This window comes from Tachyglossus aculeatus, chromosome 7, assembly GCF_015852505.1.
Source record: "Tachyglossus aculeatus isolate mTacAcu1 chromosome 7, mTacAcu1.pri, whole genome shotgun sequence".
NCBI classification, from domain to species: Eukaryota; Metazoa; Chordata; class Mammalia; order Monotremata; family Tachyglossidae; genus Tachyglossus; species Tachyglossus aculeatus.
In genome coordinates this window covers 17,755,436-17,773,320 of record NC_052072.1, presented here as the reverse complement: position 1 = coordinate 17,773,320, position 17,885 = coordinate 17,755,436, and the positions used below count along the sequence as shown (strand labels likewise).

General features: G+C 44.2%; 1 protein-coding gene across 1 annotated transcript in view; it reads left to right on the top strand.

Moving 5' to 3' along the window:
* The window catches only part of UHRF1BP1 (UHRF1 binding protein 1), a 103,974-nt gene that overhangs the window by 57,296 nt on the left and 28,793 nt on the right, over positions 1-17,885 (top strand). Inside the window, exons 8-12 of the mRNA XM_038749684.1 lie at positions 3,979-4,180; positions 8,636-8,722; positions 11,696-11,872; positions 14,175-14,347; positions 15,542-15,683. Coding sequence (XP_038605612.1) covers positions 3,979-4,180; positions 8,636-8,722; positions 11,696-11,872; positions 14,175-14,347; positions 15,542-15,683 — 781 coding nt within the window. The remainder of the gene's footprint in view (positions 1-3,978; positions 4,181-8,635; positions 8,723-11,695; positions 11,873-14,174; positions 14,348-15,541; positions 15,684-17,885) is intronic.

The following is a 17,885-nucleotide window of genomic DNA, read 5'->3' as shown; positions in this document are numbered from 1 at the left end:
AACATACTAACAAAATAAAATAAATAGAATAGATATGTCCAAGTAAAATAAATAAATAAATAGATAGAGTAATAAATATGTACAAACATATATACAGGTGCTGTGGGGAACAAAACCGAAACATACTAACAAAATAAAATGAATAGAATAGATATGTATAAGTAAAAGAAATAAATAAATAAAGAGAGGAATGACATCTGTACATATATACGGGTGCTGTGGGGAACACAAACCAAAACGTACTAACAAAATAAAATAAATAGGATAGATATGTCCAAGTAAAATAAATGAATATAGTAATAAATATGTACAAACATATATACAGGCGCTGTGGGGAACAAAACCAAAACATACTAACAAAATAAAATGAATAGAATAGATATGTACAAGTAAAATAGATAAATAAAGAGAGGAATAACATCTGTACAGATATACGGGTGCTGTGGGGAACAAAACCAAAACATACTAACGAAATAAAATAAATAGGATAGATATGTCCAAGTAAAATAAATAAATAAATAAATAGAGTAATAACATCTATACATATATACGGGTGCTGTGGGGAACAAAACCAAAACATACTAACAAAATAAAATAAATAGAATAGGTATGTACAAGTAAAATAAATAAATAAATAAAGAGAGGAATAACGTCTGTACATATATACGGGTGCTGTGGGGAACAAAACCAAAACACACTAACAAAATAAAATAAATAGGATAGATATGTCCAAGTAAAATAAATAAATATAGTAATAAATATGTACAAACATATATACAGGTGCTGTGGGGAACAAAACCAAAACATACTAACAAAATAAAATGAATAGAATAGATATGTACAAGTAAAATAAACAAATAAATAAAGAGAGGAATAACATCTGTACATATATACGGGTGCTGTGGGGAACAAAACCAAAACATACTAACAAAATAAAATAAATAGGATAGAGATGTCCAAGTAAAATAAATAAATAAATAAATAGAGTAATAAATATGTACAAACATATATACAGGTGCTGTGGGGAACAAAACCAAAACATACTAACATAATAAAATGAATAGAATAGATATGTACAAGTAAAATAAATAAATAAATAAAGAGAGGAATAACATCTGTACATATATACGGGTGCTGTGGGGAACAAAACCAAAACATACTAACATAATAAAATCAATAGAATAGATATGTACAAGTAAAATAAACAAATAAATAAAGAGAGGAATAACATCTGTACATATATACGGGTGCTGTGGGGAACAAAACCAAAACATACTAACAAAATAAAATAAATAGGATAGATATGTCCAAGTAAAATAAATAAATAAATAGAGTAATAAATATGTACAAACACATATACAGGTGCTGTGGGGAACAAAACCAAAACATACTAACAAAATAAAATGAATAGAATAGATATGTACAAGTAAAATAAACAAATAAATAAAGAGAGGAATAACATCTGTACATATATACGGGTGCTGTGGGGAACAAAACCAAAACATACTAACAAAATAAAATAAATAGGATAGATATGTCCAAGTAAAATAAATAAATAAATAAATAAATAGAGTAATAAATATGTACAAACACATATACAGGTGCTGTGGGGAACAAAACCAAAACATACTAACAAAATAAAATGAATAGAATAGATATGTACAAGTAAAATAAATAAATAAATAAAGAGAGGAATAACATCTGTACATATATACGGGTGCTGTGGGGAACAAAACCAAAACATACTAACAAAATAAAATAAATAGGATAGATATGTCCAAGTAAAATAAATAAATAGAGTAATAAATATGTACAAACATATATACAGGTGCTGTGGGGAACAAAACCAAAACATACTAACAAAATAAAATGAGTAGAATAGATATGTACAAGTAAAATAAATAAAGTGAGTAATAACATCTGTACATATATACGGGTGCTGTGGGGAACAAAAGCAAAACATACTAACAAAATAAAATAAATAGGATAGATATGTCCAAGTAAAATAAATGAATATAGTAATAAATATGTACAAACACATATACAGTTGCTGTGGGGAACAAAACCAAAACATACTAACATAATAAAATCAATAGAATAGATATGTACAAGTAAAATAAATAAATAAATAAAGAGAGGAATAACATCTGTACATATATACGGGTGCTGTGGGGAACAAAACCAAAACATACTAACAAAATAAAATAAATAGGATAGATATGTCCAAGTAAAATAAATAAATAGAGTAATGACATCTATACATATATACGGGTGCTGTGGGGAACAAAACCAAAACATACTAACAAAATAAAATAAATAGAATAGATATGTCCAAGTAAAATAAATAAATAAATGAGAGTAATAACATCTGTACATATATACGGGTGCTGTGGGGAACAAAACCAAAACATACTAACAAAATAAAATAAATAGAATAGATATGTCCAAGTAAAATAAATAAATATAGTAATAAATCTGTACAAACATATATACAGGTGCTGTGGGGAACAAAACCAAAACATACTAACATAATAAAATCAATAGAATAGATATGTACAAGTAAAATAAATAAATAAATAAAGAGAGGAATAACATCTGTACATATATACGGGTGCTGTGGGGAACACAAACCAAAACGTACTAACAAAATAAAATAAATAGGATAGATATGTCCAAGTAAAATAAATAAATATAGTAATAAATCTGTACAAACATATATACAGGTACTGTGGGGAACAAAACCAAAACATACTAACAAAATAAAATGAGTAGAATAGATATGTACAAGTAAAATAAATAAGTAAATAAAGAGAGGAATAACATCTGTACATATATACGGGTGCTGTGGGGAACAAAACCAAAACATACTAACAAAATAAAATGAATAGAATAGATATGTACAAGTAAAATAAATAAATATAGTAATAAATATGTACAAACATATATACAGGTGCTGTGGGGAACAAAACCAAAACATACTAACAAAATAAAATGAATAGATATGTACAAGTAAAATAAATAAATAAATAAATAAAGAGAGGAATAACATCTACACATATATACGGGTGCTGTGGGGAACAAAACCAAAACATACTAACAAAATAAAATAAATAGGATAGATATGTCCAAGTAAAATAAATAAATAAATAAATAAATAGAGTAATAACATCTATACATATATGCGGGTGCTGTGGGGAACAAAACCAAAACATACTAACAAAATAAAATGAATAGAATAGATATGTACAAGTAAAATAAATAAATAAATAAAGAGAGGAATAACATCTGTACATATATACGGGTGCCGTGGGGAACAAAACCAAAACATACTAACAAAATAAAATGAATAGGATAGACATGTCCAAGTACAATAAATAAATAAAGAGAGAAATAACGTCTGTACATATATACGGGTGCTGTGGGGAACAAAACCAAAACATACTAACAAAATAAAATAAATAGAATAGATATGTACAAGTAAAATAAGTAAATAAATAAAGAGAGGAATAACATCTATACATACATACGGGTGCCGTGGGGAACAAAACCAAAACATACTAACAAAATAAACTGAATAGGATAGACATGTCCAAGTACAATAAATAAATAAAGAGAGGAATAACATCTGTACATATATACGGGTGCTGTGGGGAACAAAACCAAAACGTACTAACAAAATAAAATAAATAGAATAGGTATGTACAAGTAAAATAAATAAATAAATAAAGAGAGGAATAACATCTATACATACATACGGGTGCCGTGGGGAACAAAACCAAAACATATTAACAAAATAAAATAAATAGATATGTCCAAGTAAAATAAATAAGTAAACAGAGTAATAGCATATATACATATATACAGGTGCTGTGGGGAAGGGAAGGACCGGGTCCCTGGCCTTCGAGGCCGGGCGGGCGCCGAGGCGGCGGGCGGTAGACACACGAGGGAGGTGAGAACTGAGACTGTCGTCCTTTACAGCTCACCCCACCGGCCCCCAGTGCCCAGCAGTCCTGGGCACAGGCGTTCGCCGGCGGGCAGAGCGGCGGTGGTGGTGGCGGCGGCCCCGGCAGCAGCCTCGGCCAGTATTTCGAGAAGTTCGACGTGAAGGAGTCCTCCTACCACCTCATCATCTCCCGTCTGGACCTGCACATCTGCGACGACAGCCAGGCGCAGGAGGCAGGTGCGCCAGCGGGCGAGACGTCTCGCCGGGGATTGGGATGGGGAGGAATCCTCCCCGGGAGCGCTGTCCGTGGGAGCGCCTGCCAAAGACCGTAAAAATAAACGCGGGAAGAAATAAATGCCGCCGACTGACTGAGCGCCTGAGCCCACTGTTGGGTAGGGACCGTCTCTATATGTTGCCAACTTGTACTTCCCAAGCGCTTAGTGCAGTGCTCTGTGCACAGTAAGTGCTCAATAAATATGATTGATGAAGATGGTTGTGGGGTTGTTGAGCGCGGGTATTTGTTAAGCACTTGCTGTCCCCTCTAGACTGTGAGCTCGTTGTGGGCAGGGATTGTCCCTCTTTATTGCCGTATTGTACGTGCCCAAGCGCTTAGTTTCATGCTGTGCATGCAGTAAGTGCTTAGTAAATATGATTGTATGAGCGAATAACAATAATAATAATAATGATGATGGTTGTATGAGTGAATAATAATAATGATGGTTGTATGAGTGAATAATAATAATAATGATGGCATTTGTTAAGCGCTTACTATGTGCAAAGCACTCTTCTAAGCGCTGGGGGGGATACAAGGTGATCAGGTTGTCCCACTTAGGGCTCACAGTCTTAATCTCCATTTTATAGATGAAGGAACTGAGGCTCAGAGAAGAATAATAATAATAATGGCATTTATTAAGCGCTTACTATGTGCAAAGCACTGTTCTAAGTGCTGGGGAGGTTACAGGGTGATCAGGTTGCCCCAGTTGGGGCTCACAGTCTTAATCCCCATTTTACAGATGAAGGAACTGAGGCTCAGAGAATAATAATAATGATAATGGCATTTATTAAGCGCTTACTATGTGCAAAGCACTGTTCTAAGCACTGGGGAGGTTACAATAATAATAATGGCATTTATTAAGTGCTTACTGTGTGCAAAGCACTGTTCTAAGCGCTGGGGAGGTTACAAGTTGATCAGGTTGCCCCAGTTGGGGCTCACAGTCTTAATCCCCATTTTACAGATGAAGGAACTGAGGCTCAGAGAATAATAATAATAATAATAATGGCATTTATTAAGCACTTGCTATGTGCAAAGCACTGTTCTAAGCACTGGGGAGGTTACAATAATAATAATGGCATTTATTAATAGCTTACTATGCGCAAAGCACTGTTCTAAGCGCTGGGGAGGTTACAAGGTGATCAGGTTGTCCCACCAGGGGCTCACAGTCTTAATCCCCATTTTACAGATGAGGGAACTGAGGCTCAGAGAAGTGAAGTGACTTGCCCAAAGTCACACAGCTGACAAGTGGCCGAGGTGGGATTAGAACCCACGACCTCTGACTCCCAAGCCCAGCTTCTTTCCACTGAGCCACGCTGCTTCTCTAATAATTTGACTGAGCCTGAGCCTGAGTGAATGAATATATGCCAAGCGCTGTACTAAATGCTGAGGTAGATACAAAATAATCTGGCTGATTATAATAATTAATAATGATGGTATTTGTTAAGCGCTTACTATGTGCCGAGCACTGTTCTAAGCGCTGGGGTAGATACAAGGTAAGCGGGTTGTCTCACGTGGGGCTCACAGTCTTAATCTCCATTTTACAGATGAGGTCACTGAGGCCCAGAGAAGTTAAGCGCCTTGCCCAAGGTCACACAGCAGACAAGTGGCAGAGTTGGAATTAGAACCCACGACCTCTGACTCCAAAGCCCGGGCTCTTTCCACTAAGCCGCGCTGCTTCTCTAATAATTTGACTGAGCCTCCTGAGTGATAATTGTGGTATTTGTTCAATCAATCAATCAATCAATCAATCAATCGTATTTATGGAGCGCTTACTGTGTGCAGAGCACTGTACTAAGCACTTGGGACGTACAAGTTGGCAACATATAGAGACGGTCCCTACCCAACAGTGGGCTCACAGTCTAGTCATCGGAATAAATAGAAATAAAGATGGATTAAACACTTACTATGCACCAGGCACTTTAATAATAACAACAGTGGTATTTGTTCAGCGCTTACTTTGCACCAGGAACTGTACTATGCACTGGGGTGGATACAAGCAAATTCGTTCATCCATTCAATCGTATTTATTGAGCGCTTACTGTGTGCAGAGCACTGTACTAAGCGCTTGGGAAGTGCAAGTTGGCAACGTATAGAGACAGTCCCTACCCAACAGTGGGCTCACAGTCTAAAAGGGGGAGACAGAGAACAAAACCAAACATACTAACAAAACAAAATAAATAGAATAGATATGTACAAGTAAAATAAATAAATAGAATAATAAATATGTACAAGCATATATACATATATACAGGTGCTGTGGGGAAGGGAAGGAGGTAAGATGGGGGAAAGCGCAGTGGCCTGGGAATCAGAGGACTTGGGTTCTAATCCCAGCTCCTCCGTATTTCTGCTGTATAACCTTAGGCCGGTCACTTAACTTCTCTGGGCCTTGGTTTCCTCATCTGTAAAATGGAGAGCAAATCCTACTCTTTTCTACTTAGGCTATAGGCCCCACATGGTCAGGAACCGTGTCCATCCTGATTCTCTTATACCTACTCAAGTGTTCAGTACAGTTCTTGGCATGTGGTAATAATAATAATAATAATAATGGCATTTGTTAAGCGCTTACTATGTGCAAAGCACTGTTCTAAGTGCTGACTGTAGAGTAGAGAGTAGTATAGTAGAGAAGCAGCGTGGCTCAGTGGAAAGAGCCCGGGCTTTGGAGTCAGAGGTCATGGGTTCAAATCCCGGCTCCGCCACTTGTCAGCTGAGTGACTTTGGGCAAGTCACTTCACTTCTCTGGGCCTCAGTTCCCTCATCTGGAAAATGGGGGTGAAGACTGTGAGCCCCCCACGGGACAACCTGATCACCTTGTAACCTCCCCAGCACTTAGAACAGTGCTTTGCACATAGTAAGCGCTTAATAAATGCCATCATTATTATTATTATTATTATAGTAAGTGCTTAAGTGCTTGCTTAATAAGTGCTTAACAAGCCCCACAATCATTGTGTTCAGTCAATCAGTGGTTCTTATTTATTTATGTATTTATTTACTTTTATGGTATTTGTTAAGTGCTTACTATGTGCCAGGTACTGTTCTAAGCACTGGGGTGGATACAAGATAATGAGGCTGGGCACAGTCCGTTTCCCACATGGGGCTCCCCATCTTCATCCCCGTTGTACAGATGAGGGAACTGAAGCACAGAGAAGTAAAGTGACTTGCCCAAGGGCGCACAGCAGACACGTGGCAGAACCGGGATTAGAACCCGGGTCCTTCTGACCCCTGGAAGTACCCGAGGGCTTACTGGGTGCAGATTGCGGACCCAAGTGCCAAGGCTACTATCGATCAATCTGGTATTTATTGACAACTTACTCTGCGCAGAGCACTGTCCTCAGTACTGGGTAGAGTATATGTTGCCAACTTGTACTTCCCAAGCGCTTAGTACAGTGCTCTGCACACAGTAAGCACTCAATAAATACAATTGATTGATTGAGTAGAATAGAGTTAGCCGACCCGATTACTGCCCTCAAGGAACTTACAGCCCAGAGGTCCTAAGGATCACTAGCAGCAGCGTAGCACAGTGGGTAGAGCCCGGGGCGGGGAGTTAGAAGGTCATTCTTTTTTTCAATCGTATTCATTGAGCGCTTACTGTGTGCAGAGCACTGTACTAAGCACTTGGGACGTACAGGTTGGCAACATAACATAGGTCATGGGTTCTAATTCCAGCTCTGCTAGACTGTGAGCCCACTGTTGGGTAGGGACCGTCTCTATATGTTGCCAACTTGGACTTCCCAAGCGCTTAGTACAGTGCTCTGCACACAGTAAGCGCTCAATAAATACGATTGATTGATTGATTGGTTGTCTGCTGTGTTACCCTGGGCAAATCACTTCACCTCTCTGGGCCTCAGTTACCTCATCTGGAAAATGGGGATTGAGACGGTGAGCTTCTCGTGGGACGGGGACTGTGTCCAACTCTGCTTGTGCCCACCCCAAAGCTTAGTACAGTGCCTGACACATAGTAAGTGCTTAACCGATACCATCATCATTATTATTATTATAATAATAATGGCATTTATTAAGCGCTTACTATGTGCAAAGCACTGTTCTAAGCACTGGGGAGTTTACAGAGCGATCAGGTTGTCCCACGCGGGGCTCACAGTCTTAATCCCCATTTTCCAGACGAGGGAACTGAGGCCCAGAGAAGTGAAGTGACGTGCCCGAAGTCACCCAGCTAAGTGGAGGAGCCGGGATTTGAACCGATGTCCTCTGGCTCCGAAGCCCGGGCTCTTTCCACTGAGCCACGCTGCTTCCCTATTAGAAGGATCAAGGGCTGCCGTTCTGTCTGCCCCCCATAAATCTCTCCCTCTCCCGGCTTTGAACTCCGGGCCTTTGGGTCTGCCCCTGGGAGAACCTCAATTTGGGGCAAGGAGGGGTTGGGTAACTTTCCGGGCCTCAACCGCCACCCTGCCTCTTTTCCTCAGGTGTCTCCGCAAACCGAGTGACGGGCGGCGCCATGCAGCTCACCTTCCGGAAGATGGACTTTGACTACTATCCTTTCCACCGGGCAGGTAGGGGGACGCCTTAACGGGTAAGGAGCCCCATCAGACCCCGCCGGAGGCCCCGGAGGGATGGAGTCAATCAATCAATCAATCAATAGTATTTATTGAGCGCTTACTGTGTGCAGAGCACTGGACTAAGCACTTGGGAAGTACAAGCTGGCAACATATCGAGACAGTCCCTACCCAACAGTGGGCTCACAGTCTAGAAGGGGGAGACGGACGACGAAAGCAAACATACTAACAAAATAAAATAGAATAGATAGGTACAAGTAAAATAAATAAATAAATAGAGTAATAAATATGTACAGACATATATACAGGTGCTGTGGGGAAGGGAAGGAGGTAAGATGCGGGGGATGGAGAGGGGGGCGAGGGGGAGAGGAAGGAAGAGTCGAGTCTCTGGGCTCGGTCCTAACCCACCCAAGACGGTAGAAGTTGGGAGGAACCTACGAAGGGAGGTGGGCCACGTGTTAAGTTCCCACCCAGAAGGGAAGATACGGTTTTCCAGGCGTCACGGACGCAAAGCGCCGTAACTCAGTGCTCGGAGACGTGGCTGGATAGAAAAGATAGTCCCCCTATCTCGGAAAAGTCTATAGGGTCATGGATCTCTATCTTTCGAGAAGGTACCTTGTGTGGTTAGGTGGAAGTTAGACTGTGAGCCCGCTGTTGGGTAGGGACCGTCTCTATATGTTGCCAACTTGTACTTCCCAAGTGCTTAGTACAGTGCTCTGCACACAGTAAGCGCTCAATAAATACGATTGATTGATTGATTGATTGACGTTTCAGTGCAGGTGTTTCTGGGAAGGGCACAGAATGACTGGGGTTAAGGTTAGGCAGGAGGAGAGTGGCTTGTCTGGGTTTGATTCAGTCATTCATTCATTCATTCAGTGAATACGATTGATTGATTGACTGATTCAATCATATTTATTGAGCACTTACTGTGTGCAGAGCACTGTACTAAGCACTTGGGAAGTCCAAGTCGGCAACATAAGAGAGACGGTCCCTACCCAACAACGGGCGCACAGTCTAGAAGGGGGAGACAGACAACAAAAAACATGTGGACAGGTGTCAAGTCGTCAGAACAGGTAGAATTAAAGCTGAATGCACATCATTAACAAAATAAATGGAATAGTAAGTATGTGCAGGTAAAATAAATAGAGTGATAAATCTGTACAAACATATATACAGGTGCTGTGGGGAGGGATGGAGGTAGGGCTGGGGGGATGGGAAAAGGGGGCTCAGTGTGGGAAGGCCTCCTGGAGGAGGTGAGCTCTCAGTAGGGCTTTGAAGGGAGGAAGAGAGCCAGCTTGTTCTAGATTCGTTTTCCGGCAGGGCTAACGTCATTCATTCATTCATTCAATCGTTTTTATTGAGCGCTTACTGTGTGCAGAGCACTGTACTAAGCACTTGGGAAGTACAAGTTGGCAACATCTAGAGATGGTCCCTACCCACCAGCGGGCTCACAGTCTAGAAGGGGGAGACAGACAACAAAACCAAACATATTAACAAAATAAGACAAATACAATAAATATGTACAAGTAAAATAGAGTAAGGCTCTAGGTCTGACTCCCAGATAGGAGTAACGTGACTTTCAGGGAGCCTTGGGAGGACCTGGTGCGCGGGGGTGAAGCGGCGGGGTTAGTCTGGAAAGTCACACAGGACAACAGGCAACGAGGGGGTAACTTATACAGGCTGGCAGTGCTCTGGCACGAGGGAGCATGAATCAATCAATCCATCAGTGCTATTTATTGAGCACTTACTCTGTGCAGAGCACTGTACGAAGCCCTTGGGAGAGTATAGTATAATACAGTTGGTGGACATGTCCCCAGCCCACAAGGACCTTGAGTCTAGAGGAGTGGAGTGGAGTAGAAATAAAGTATTAATCAGTCAATCAGTGGTATTTATTAAGCACTTTACTGTGTGCAGATCACTGTATTCATTCATTCATTCATTCAATCGTATTTATTGAGCGCTTACTGTGTGCAGAGCACTGTACTAAGCGCTTGGGAAGTACAAATTGGCAACATATAGAGATGGTCCCTACCCAACAATGGACTCACTGTATTAAGTGCTTTGGAGAGTACAGGTATAACAGAGTGGGTAGACACGTACCTTACCCACACAGAGCTTACGGTCTAGAGGAGTGGAGTGGAATAGAAGTGAAGTATCCATCAATCAATCAATCGCTGGTATTTACTGAGCACTTACTGTGTAAAGAACACTGTACTAAGTGCTTGGGTGAGTAGATTATAACAGAATTCCCTGCCCACGGTGGGTTTACAATCTAGAGGGGGGAGTCAGTTAATCATATTTGTTGAGCTCTTACTGTGTGCAGAGGGCTGTACTAAGCGTGTGGGAGAGTACAAGGTAACAGACACATTCCCTGCCCACAATGAGCTTCCAGTAGAGCAACAGCCTTCGTTCATTCATTCAGTTGTATTTATTGAGCGCTTACTGTGTGCAGAGCACTGGACTAAGCGCTTGAGTAGTACAAGTTGGCAACACATAGAGATGGCTCCTGCCCAACAACGGGCTCATCATCTGGAAGGGGGAGACAGACAACAAAACAAAACATGCGGACAGGTGTCAAGTCATCAGAATAAATAGAAGTAGAGCTAGACGCACATCATTAACAAGATAAATAGAACAGTACATATGTACAAGTAAAATAAATCGAGTAATAAATCTGTACAAACATATATACAGGTGCTGTGGGGAGGGGAAGGAGGTAGGGCAGGGGAAATGGGGAGGAGGAGAGTCTGGAAAGGCCACCAGCACTTGGGTTCTGGGCTTTTCCTCGGGATGGGGGAAAGCTGGCCTAGACCGTAAGCTCGTTGTGGGCAGGGAATGTGTCTATTTATTGCTATATCATTCTTTCCCAAGCGCGTAGTACAGTGCTGTGCACACTATAAAGCGCTCAATAAATACGACTGAATGAATCCTGACCCGGGCCTGAAAGCTGCTCCTCGTTTTGTTGCGCAGGAGATAGCTGCAAGCACTGGGTGCGACACTGTGAAGCCATGGAGACTCGGGCCCAGTGGGCCCAGAAGTTGGTTCTGGACTTTCAGAAGCGGATGGAGAAGTGGAGCGAGGAGGCGGCAAGGACCCACCCCACTGCTTGGCCCCCGGGGTTGGATTCCTCTTTCATGAGAAAGCGAGGTACAGCTAAGAGAACGATGCAAGCTCCCTTCAGCTCAGGAGCTCTCTTCAGTGCTACTATTTCTAATAATTACGGTATTTGTTAAGCACTATGTGCCACGGACTGTACTGAGCGTTGGGACGGATCCAGGCAAATCGGGTTGGACACAGCCGCTGTCCCAAGTGGGGCTCGCAGTCTCAATCCCCATTTTCCAGAGGCGGTAACTGAGGCCTAGAGAAGTGCGGTGACTTGCCCAAGGTCACACAGCAGACAAGTGGCCGAGCCGGGATTAGAACCCTTGACCTTCTGATTCCCAAGCCCGAGCTCTAGCCACTCTGCCGTGCTGCTTCTACGCTCACCAGGACATTGCCTGGCTCAATCAATCAATCAATCAATCGTATTTATTGAGCGCTTACTGCGTGCAGAGCACTGTACTAAGCACTTGGGAAGTACAAGTTGGCAGCATATAGAGACGGCCCCTACCCAGCAGTGGGCTCACAGTCTAGAAGGGGGAGACAGAGAACGAAACAAAACATATTAACAAAATAAAATAAATAGAATAGATATGTACAAGTAAAATAAATAGAGTAATAAATAAATAAACTCTCCTTGGGGAGAGTCCCTGTAATGGTTTTTTTTAATGGTATTCATTAAGCGCTTGCTATGTGTCAAGCACTGTTCTAAGCGCTGGGGTCGATACAAGTTTAGAAGGTTGGACACAGAACCTAATAATTTTAATTGTGGTGTTCAATCAATCAATCAATCATATTTATTGAGCACTTACTGTGTGCAGAGCACTGTACTAAGCGCTTGGGAAGTACAAGTTGGCAACATATAGAGACGGTCCCTAGGCAACAGTGGGCTCACAGTCTAGAAGGGGGAGACAGAGAACAAAACCAAACATATTAACAAAATAAAATAAATAGAATAGATATGTACAAGTAAAATAGAGTAATAAATAAATAAACTCTCCTTGGGGAGAGTCCCTGTAATGTTTTTTTTTTAAATGGTATTCATTAAGCGCTTGCTATGTGTCAAGCACTGTTCTAAGCGCTGGGGTTGGTATTAGAGGGTTGGACACAGAACCTGATAATTTTAATTGTGGTGTTTGTTAAAGCCCTTTATTCTGTGCCGGGTCCTGAGGTAGACAGGAGATAATCAGGTTGGACCCAGTCCGTGTCCCCCCTGGGGCTCCCAGTCTTAATCCCCATTTTACAGATGAGGTAACTGAGGCACGGAAAGGTCGAGTGACGTGCCCAGGGTCACACCGCAAGAGGTGGGCAGAGCCGGGATTAGAATCCCTCTGCCCGGGCTCTTTCCACTGGGCCGTGATGGTTCGCCCAAGCCCGGTGGAGGTCTAGTCGGTGGTGCCGTTTTGCTTGACGCCCTGTCCTAACCTGCTCCATTTTTCCCCAGGATCGGGAGAAGAGGTTCCTTACTTTTTTCCAGCAGGCTAGAGGGGGTGGGGGGATAGGATAAGTGCTTGGATTAACGTGGCGGCAGTTTGAATGGAGAGGAAAGGGCAGATTTTAGCAATGTTGTGAAGACTGAACTAACTGGATTTAATGATGGATAGAATCCGTGGATTGAATGAGAGCGAGGCGTCGAGGATAACGCCGCGGTTACGGGGCTGTGAGACGGGAAGGATGGTGATGATGATGCTGATGGTATTTGTTAAGCGCTTACTATGTGCAAAGCACTGTTCTGAGCGCCGGGGGGGATACAAGGTGATCAAGGTGTCCCACGTGGGGCTTACAGTCCTCATCCCCATTTTACAGATAGGGGAACTGAGGCTCTGAGAATTTAAGTGACTTGCCCAAGGTCACACAGCAGGCATGTGGCTGAGTCGGGATTCGAACCCATGACCCCTGGCTCCAAAGCCCGGGCTCTTGCCACTGAGCCATGCTGCCTCTCACAAGCTGTCTCACAAGATGGTGGTGCCGTCTACAGTGATGGAAAAGGCCGGGGGAGGACGGGGTTTGGGTGGAAAGATAAGGAGGTCCGTTTTAGACAGGGCAAGTTTGAGGTGACAGGGGCGTGGGTGAGTGTGTGTCATTCATTCAATCGTATTTATTGAGCACTTACTGTGTGCCGAGCACTGTACTAAGCGCTTGGGAAGTCCAAGTTGGCGACATATAGAGACGGTCCCTACCCAACAGTGGGCTCACGGTCCGGAAGCGTCCATTCCAAAGCGTCTGTATGCTGAAACGCTTAGTACAGTGCTCTGCACACAGTAAGCGCTCAATAAATACGATTGATGATGAAACGTGGCTTACTGCGTGCCCTTTCTCTCTTCCTCCCTCCTGCCAATTTTGTTGGCAGACCCTCCCTCCAGCCCGCTGAGGAGTCCTCCAGAAAAGAGCCCCCCGACAAGCCAGCTGGCTGCCCCGGCCCCGGCCCCCGGCCCCGGCCCCGGCCCGCTCCGACTCCCGGCATGGAGCCGCCTGCGCTCCAGCTGCGTCGTGGTACGGGTGGACGACCTGGACATCTACCAGGTGAGCCGCGGGATAGGGCGTGGCTCAGTGGAAAGGGCTCGGGCTTGGGAGCCAGAGGTCGTGGGTTCTAATTCCGCCTCCGCCACCTCATCTGGGAAATGGGGTTGAAGACTGCGAGCCTCCCGTGGGACAAACTGATTACCTTGTATCTACCCTAGTGCTTAGAACAGTGCTAGGCACATAAGCACTTAACAAATATAGTCTTCTAGTCTGTGAGCCCACTGTTGGGTAGGGACTGTCTCTATATGTTGCCAACTTGTACTTCCCAAGCGCTTAGTACAGTGCTCTGCACACAGTAAGCGCTCAATAAATACGATTGATTGAAAAAAATACCACCATTATTATTACTGTGGGGAGGAGGCTAGCGATCGGCTAAAGCAGTCCTAGAGAAATCCAGGCGGACTCTGGGAGGGGAAGTGTGCCAAATTGTACTTTCCAAGCGCCTAGTATATTGCTCTGCACACAGTAAGTGCTCAATAAATATGACTAAATGAATGAACGACATTCTGAGGAAGGCTTTAGGGATTCATGGTGTTTTTCTAGAACAGCCTTCCTTATTCCTGGCTCTCCTTATGGGCAGGGAATGTGTCTGTTAGATTGTTACGTTGTACTCTCCCAAGCGCTTAGTATATCGTCCTGCACGCAGTAAGCACTCAATCAATCAATCAATCGTATTTATTGAGCGCTTACTGTGTGCAGAGCACTGTACTAAGCGCTTGGGAAGTACAAGTTGGCAACATATAGAGACTAGTCCATACCCAACAGTGGACTCACAGTCTGGAAAGTGGGCTCACAGTCCAGAATAAATGTGATTGATTGAATCTCGTGGAGATTTTGGTCCCCGTTCCCCTTCTGTTGAATTCTGAGGTTGACTCAGCTGAGGGGTCGATTGACAATAGGGCCTGAGGGATGGCAGATGGGGCCCCCTCCGCACACGCTTGGGGTTTTCCGGGCATCGGGATGTCTGGTTTCTGCTCCCCTCCCAACCCCGTCGGTTGTAGGGTGTTAGTAGTTTGCTCATCTACCACTCTGCTCTCTCCTCTGCCATATCATCATCGTCAAAAGCACTATACTAGTCCCGAGGAAGGTTAAACAAGGAGACTCCTGAGGTGGAAGGGGCGGACATTTTTCTTTCTCAGAACGGAACTGAATTCTCCCCCTGAGCCTCACGCTAATGGGCTCTCGGTCTCTTAGGTGTCTACAGCCGGCCAGTCCACCAGGAAGCCCTCCACCCTCCTCTCCTGCAGCCGAAAACTCCACAACCTTCCTCCCCAGGTCTCTGCGATCCACATCGAGTTCACGGAGTATTATTTTCCAGATAATCAGGAATTTCCAGGTAAGCGGGGCGGAGGCCGTTGGGGGCCTCACAGACCCTGCCCTCTGAGCGACGAGGTTCTGGCGGTCCCAAGTGACGTCCTGTTTCACCCCCACGGCCCTGGCTACGACTCTCCTGGAGGGCATGTTCTCCATGTTGCCAAATCCAACGGCCTCTACTCCGTCCTAATCCGCCCCAACCTCTCGGTTGCCTTCGACACCGTCGACCACCCCCTTCTCCAGGAAACATTATCCAACCTCGGCTTCCCTGACACCGTCCTCTCCTGGTTCTCCTACTATATCTCTCTGGCTGCTCATTCTCAGGCTCTTTCACGGACTCCTCCTCTGCCTCCCACCCCCTCACTGTGGGGGTCCCTCAAGGTTCAGTCCTAGGTCCCCTCCTATTCTCCATCTTCACCCACTCCCTTGGAGAACTCATTTGCTCACATGACTTCAAATGCTTTGCACATAGTACGCGCTTAACAAATACCATCATTATTATTACCACCTCTATGTGGATGATCCCCAAATCTACGTCTCCAGCCCCGATCTCTCTCCCTCTTTCCAGTCTCTCATTCCCTCCTGCCTTCAAGACTTCCCTACTCGGATGTCCTCCTGTCACCTCAAACTGGCTGTGTCTAAAACAGAACTCCTTATCTTTCCACCCCGGCCTTTCCCATCAGTGTAGACGGCACCACCATCCATCCCGTCTCACAAGCCCGTAACCTTGGCGTTATCCTTGACTCCTCTCTCTCGTTCAACCCACTTATTCAATCCATCATTAAATCCTATCAGTTCAGCTTTCACTACATTGCTAAAATCTGCCCTTTCCTTTCCATTCAAACTGCCACCACGTTAATCCACGCACTTCGTCTATCCCACCTTGAGGATGGTCCCATCCTCCTTGCTGACCTCCCAGCCTCCTGTCTCTCCCCACTGGAGAGACGTACTTCACTTCCATACTTCACTCTGCTGCCCGGATCATTTTTCTACAAAAATGTTCAGCCCGTCTTACCCCACTCCTCATGAACCTCCATTGGTTACCCATCCACCTCTGCATCAAACAGAAACTCGTCCTCGTCGGCTTTAAATCACTCCATCTCCTTGCCCCCTCTTACCCCACCTCGCTACTCTCCTGTTACAACCCAGCCCTCACACTTTGGTCAACCAACGTCCTCACTGTATCTCACCGCTGACCTTTCACCCACGTCCTGCCTCTGGCCTGGAAAATCTTCCCTCTTCATATCCGACTAGACAAGTTGGAGAGCAAATGCTTGGATGAAGGAGGGAAAGAACACGGAGGTGGGAAGCGAGGTGTCAGTTGATAGGCCTTAAACCCATGCACAGGAATCTATGGTGGTGGTTGCGGGGCGGGGGGTAGAGGGGTGGTACTTGAGAAGCAGCGTGGCTCAGTGGAAAGAGGCTTTGGAGTCAGAAGTCATGGGTTCAAATCCCAGCTCCGCCAATTGTCAGCTGTGTGACTTTGGGCAAGTCGCTTCAGTTCTCCTCAGTTACCTCATCTGTAAAATGGGGACTAAGACTGTGAGCCCCCCGTGGGACAACCTGACCACCATGTAACCTCATCAGCGCTGAGAACACTGCTTTGCACATAGTAAGCGCTTAATAAATGCCATCATCATCATTGGAAACCTGTTCATTGTTTTAAGCAGACAAATGACAAAGCTATTCTTGAAGGGGTTATTTGGAACCTTCAAAGCCTTATTCATTCATTCAGTCATATTTGTTGAGCACTTACTGTGTGCAGAGCACTGTACTAAGCGCTTGTTCATTTATTCATTCATTCAATCATATTTATTGAGCTTACTGTGTGCAGAGCACTGTACTAAGTGCTTGGGAAGTACAAGTTGGCAACATATAGAGACGGTCCCTACCCAACAACGGGCTCCCAGTCTAGAGGCCTTCCCTGACTAAGCCCTCCTTTCTTCTTCTCCCACTCCCCTCTGTGTCACCCAGACTTGCTGCAAGGTTGACATGCAAATTCGTGAAGCGTTCCATATTTTTTCAATCTGCGCATCAGGCAGAAACTCCTCACCCTGGGCTTCAAGGCTGTCCATCCATCCCCTCGCCCCCTCCTACCTCACCTCCCTTCTCTCCTTCTCTAGCCCAGCCCGCACCCTCCGCTCCTCCGCCGCTAATCTCCTCACCGTACCTCGTTCTCGCCTGTCCCAACGTCGACCCCCGGCCCATGTCATCCCCCGGGCCT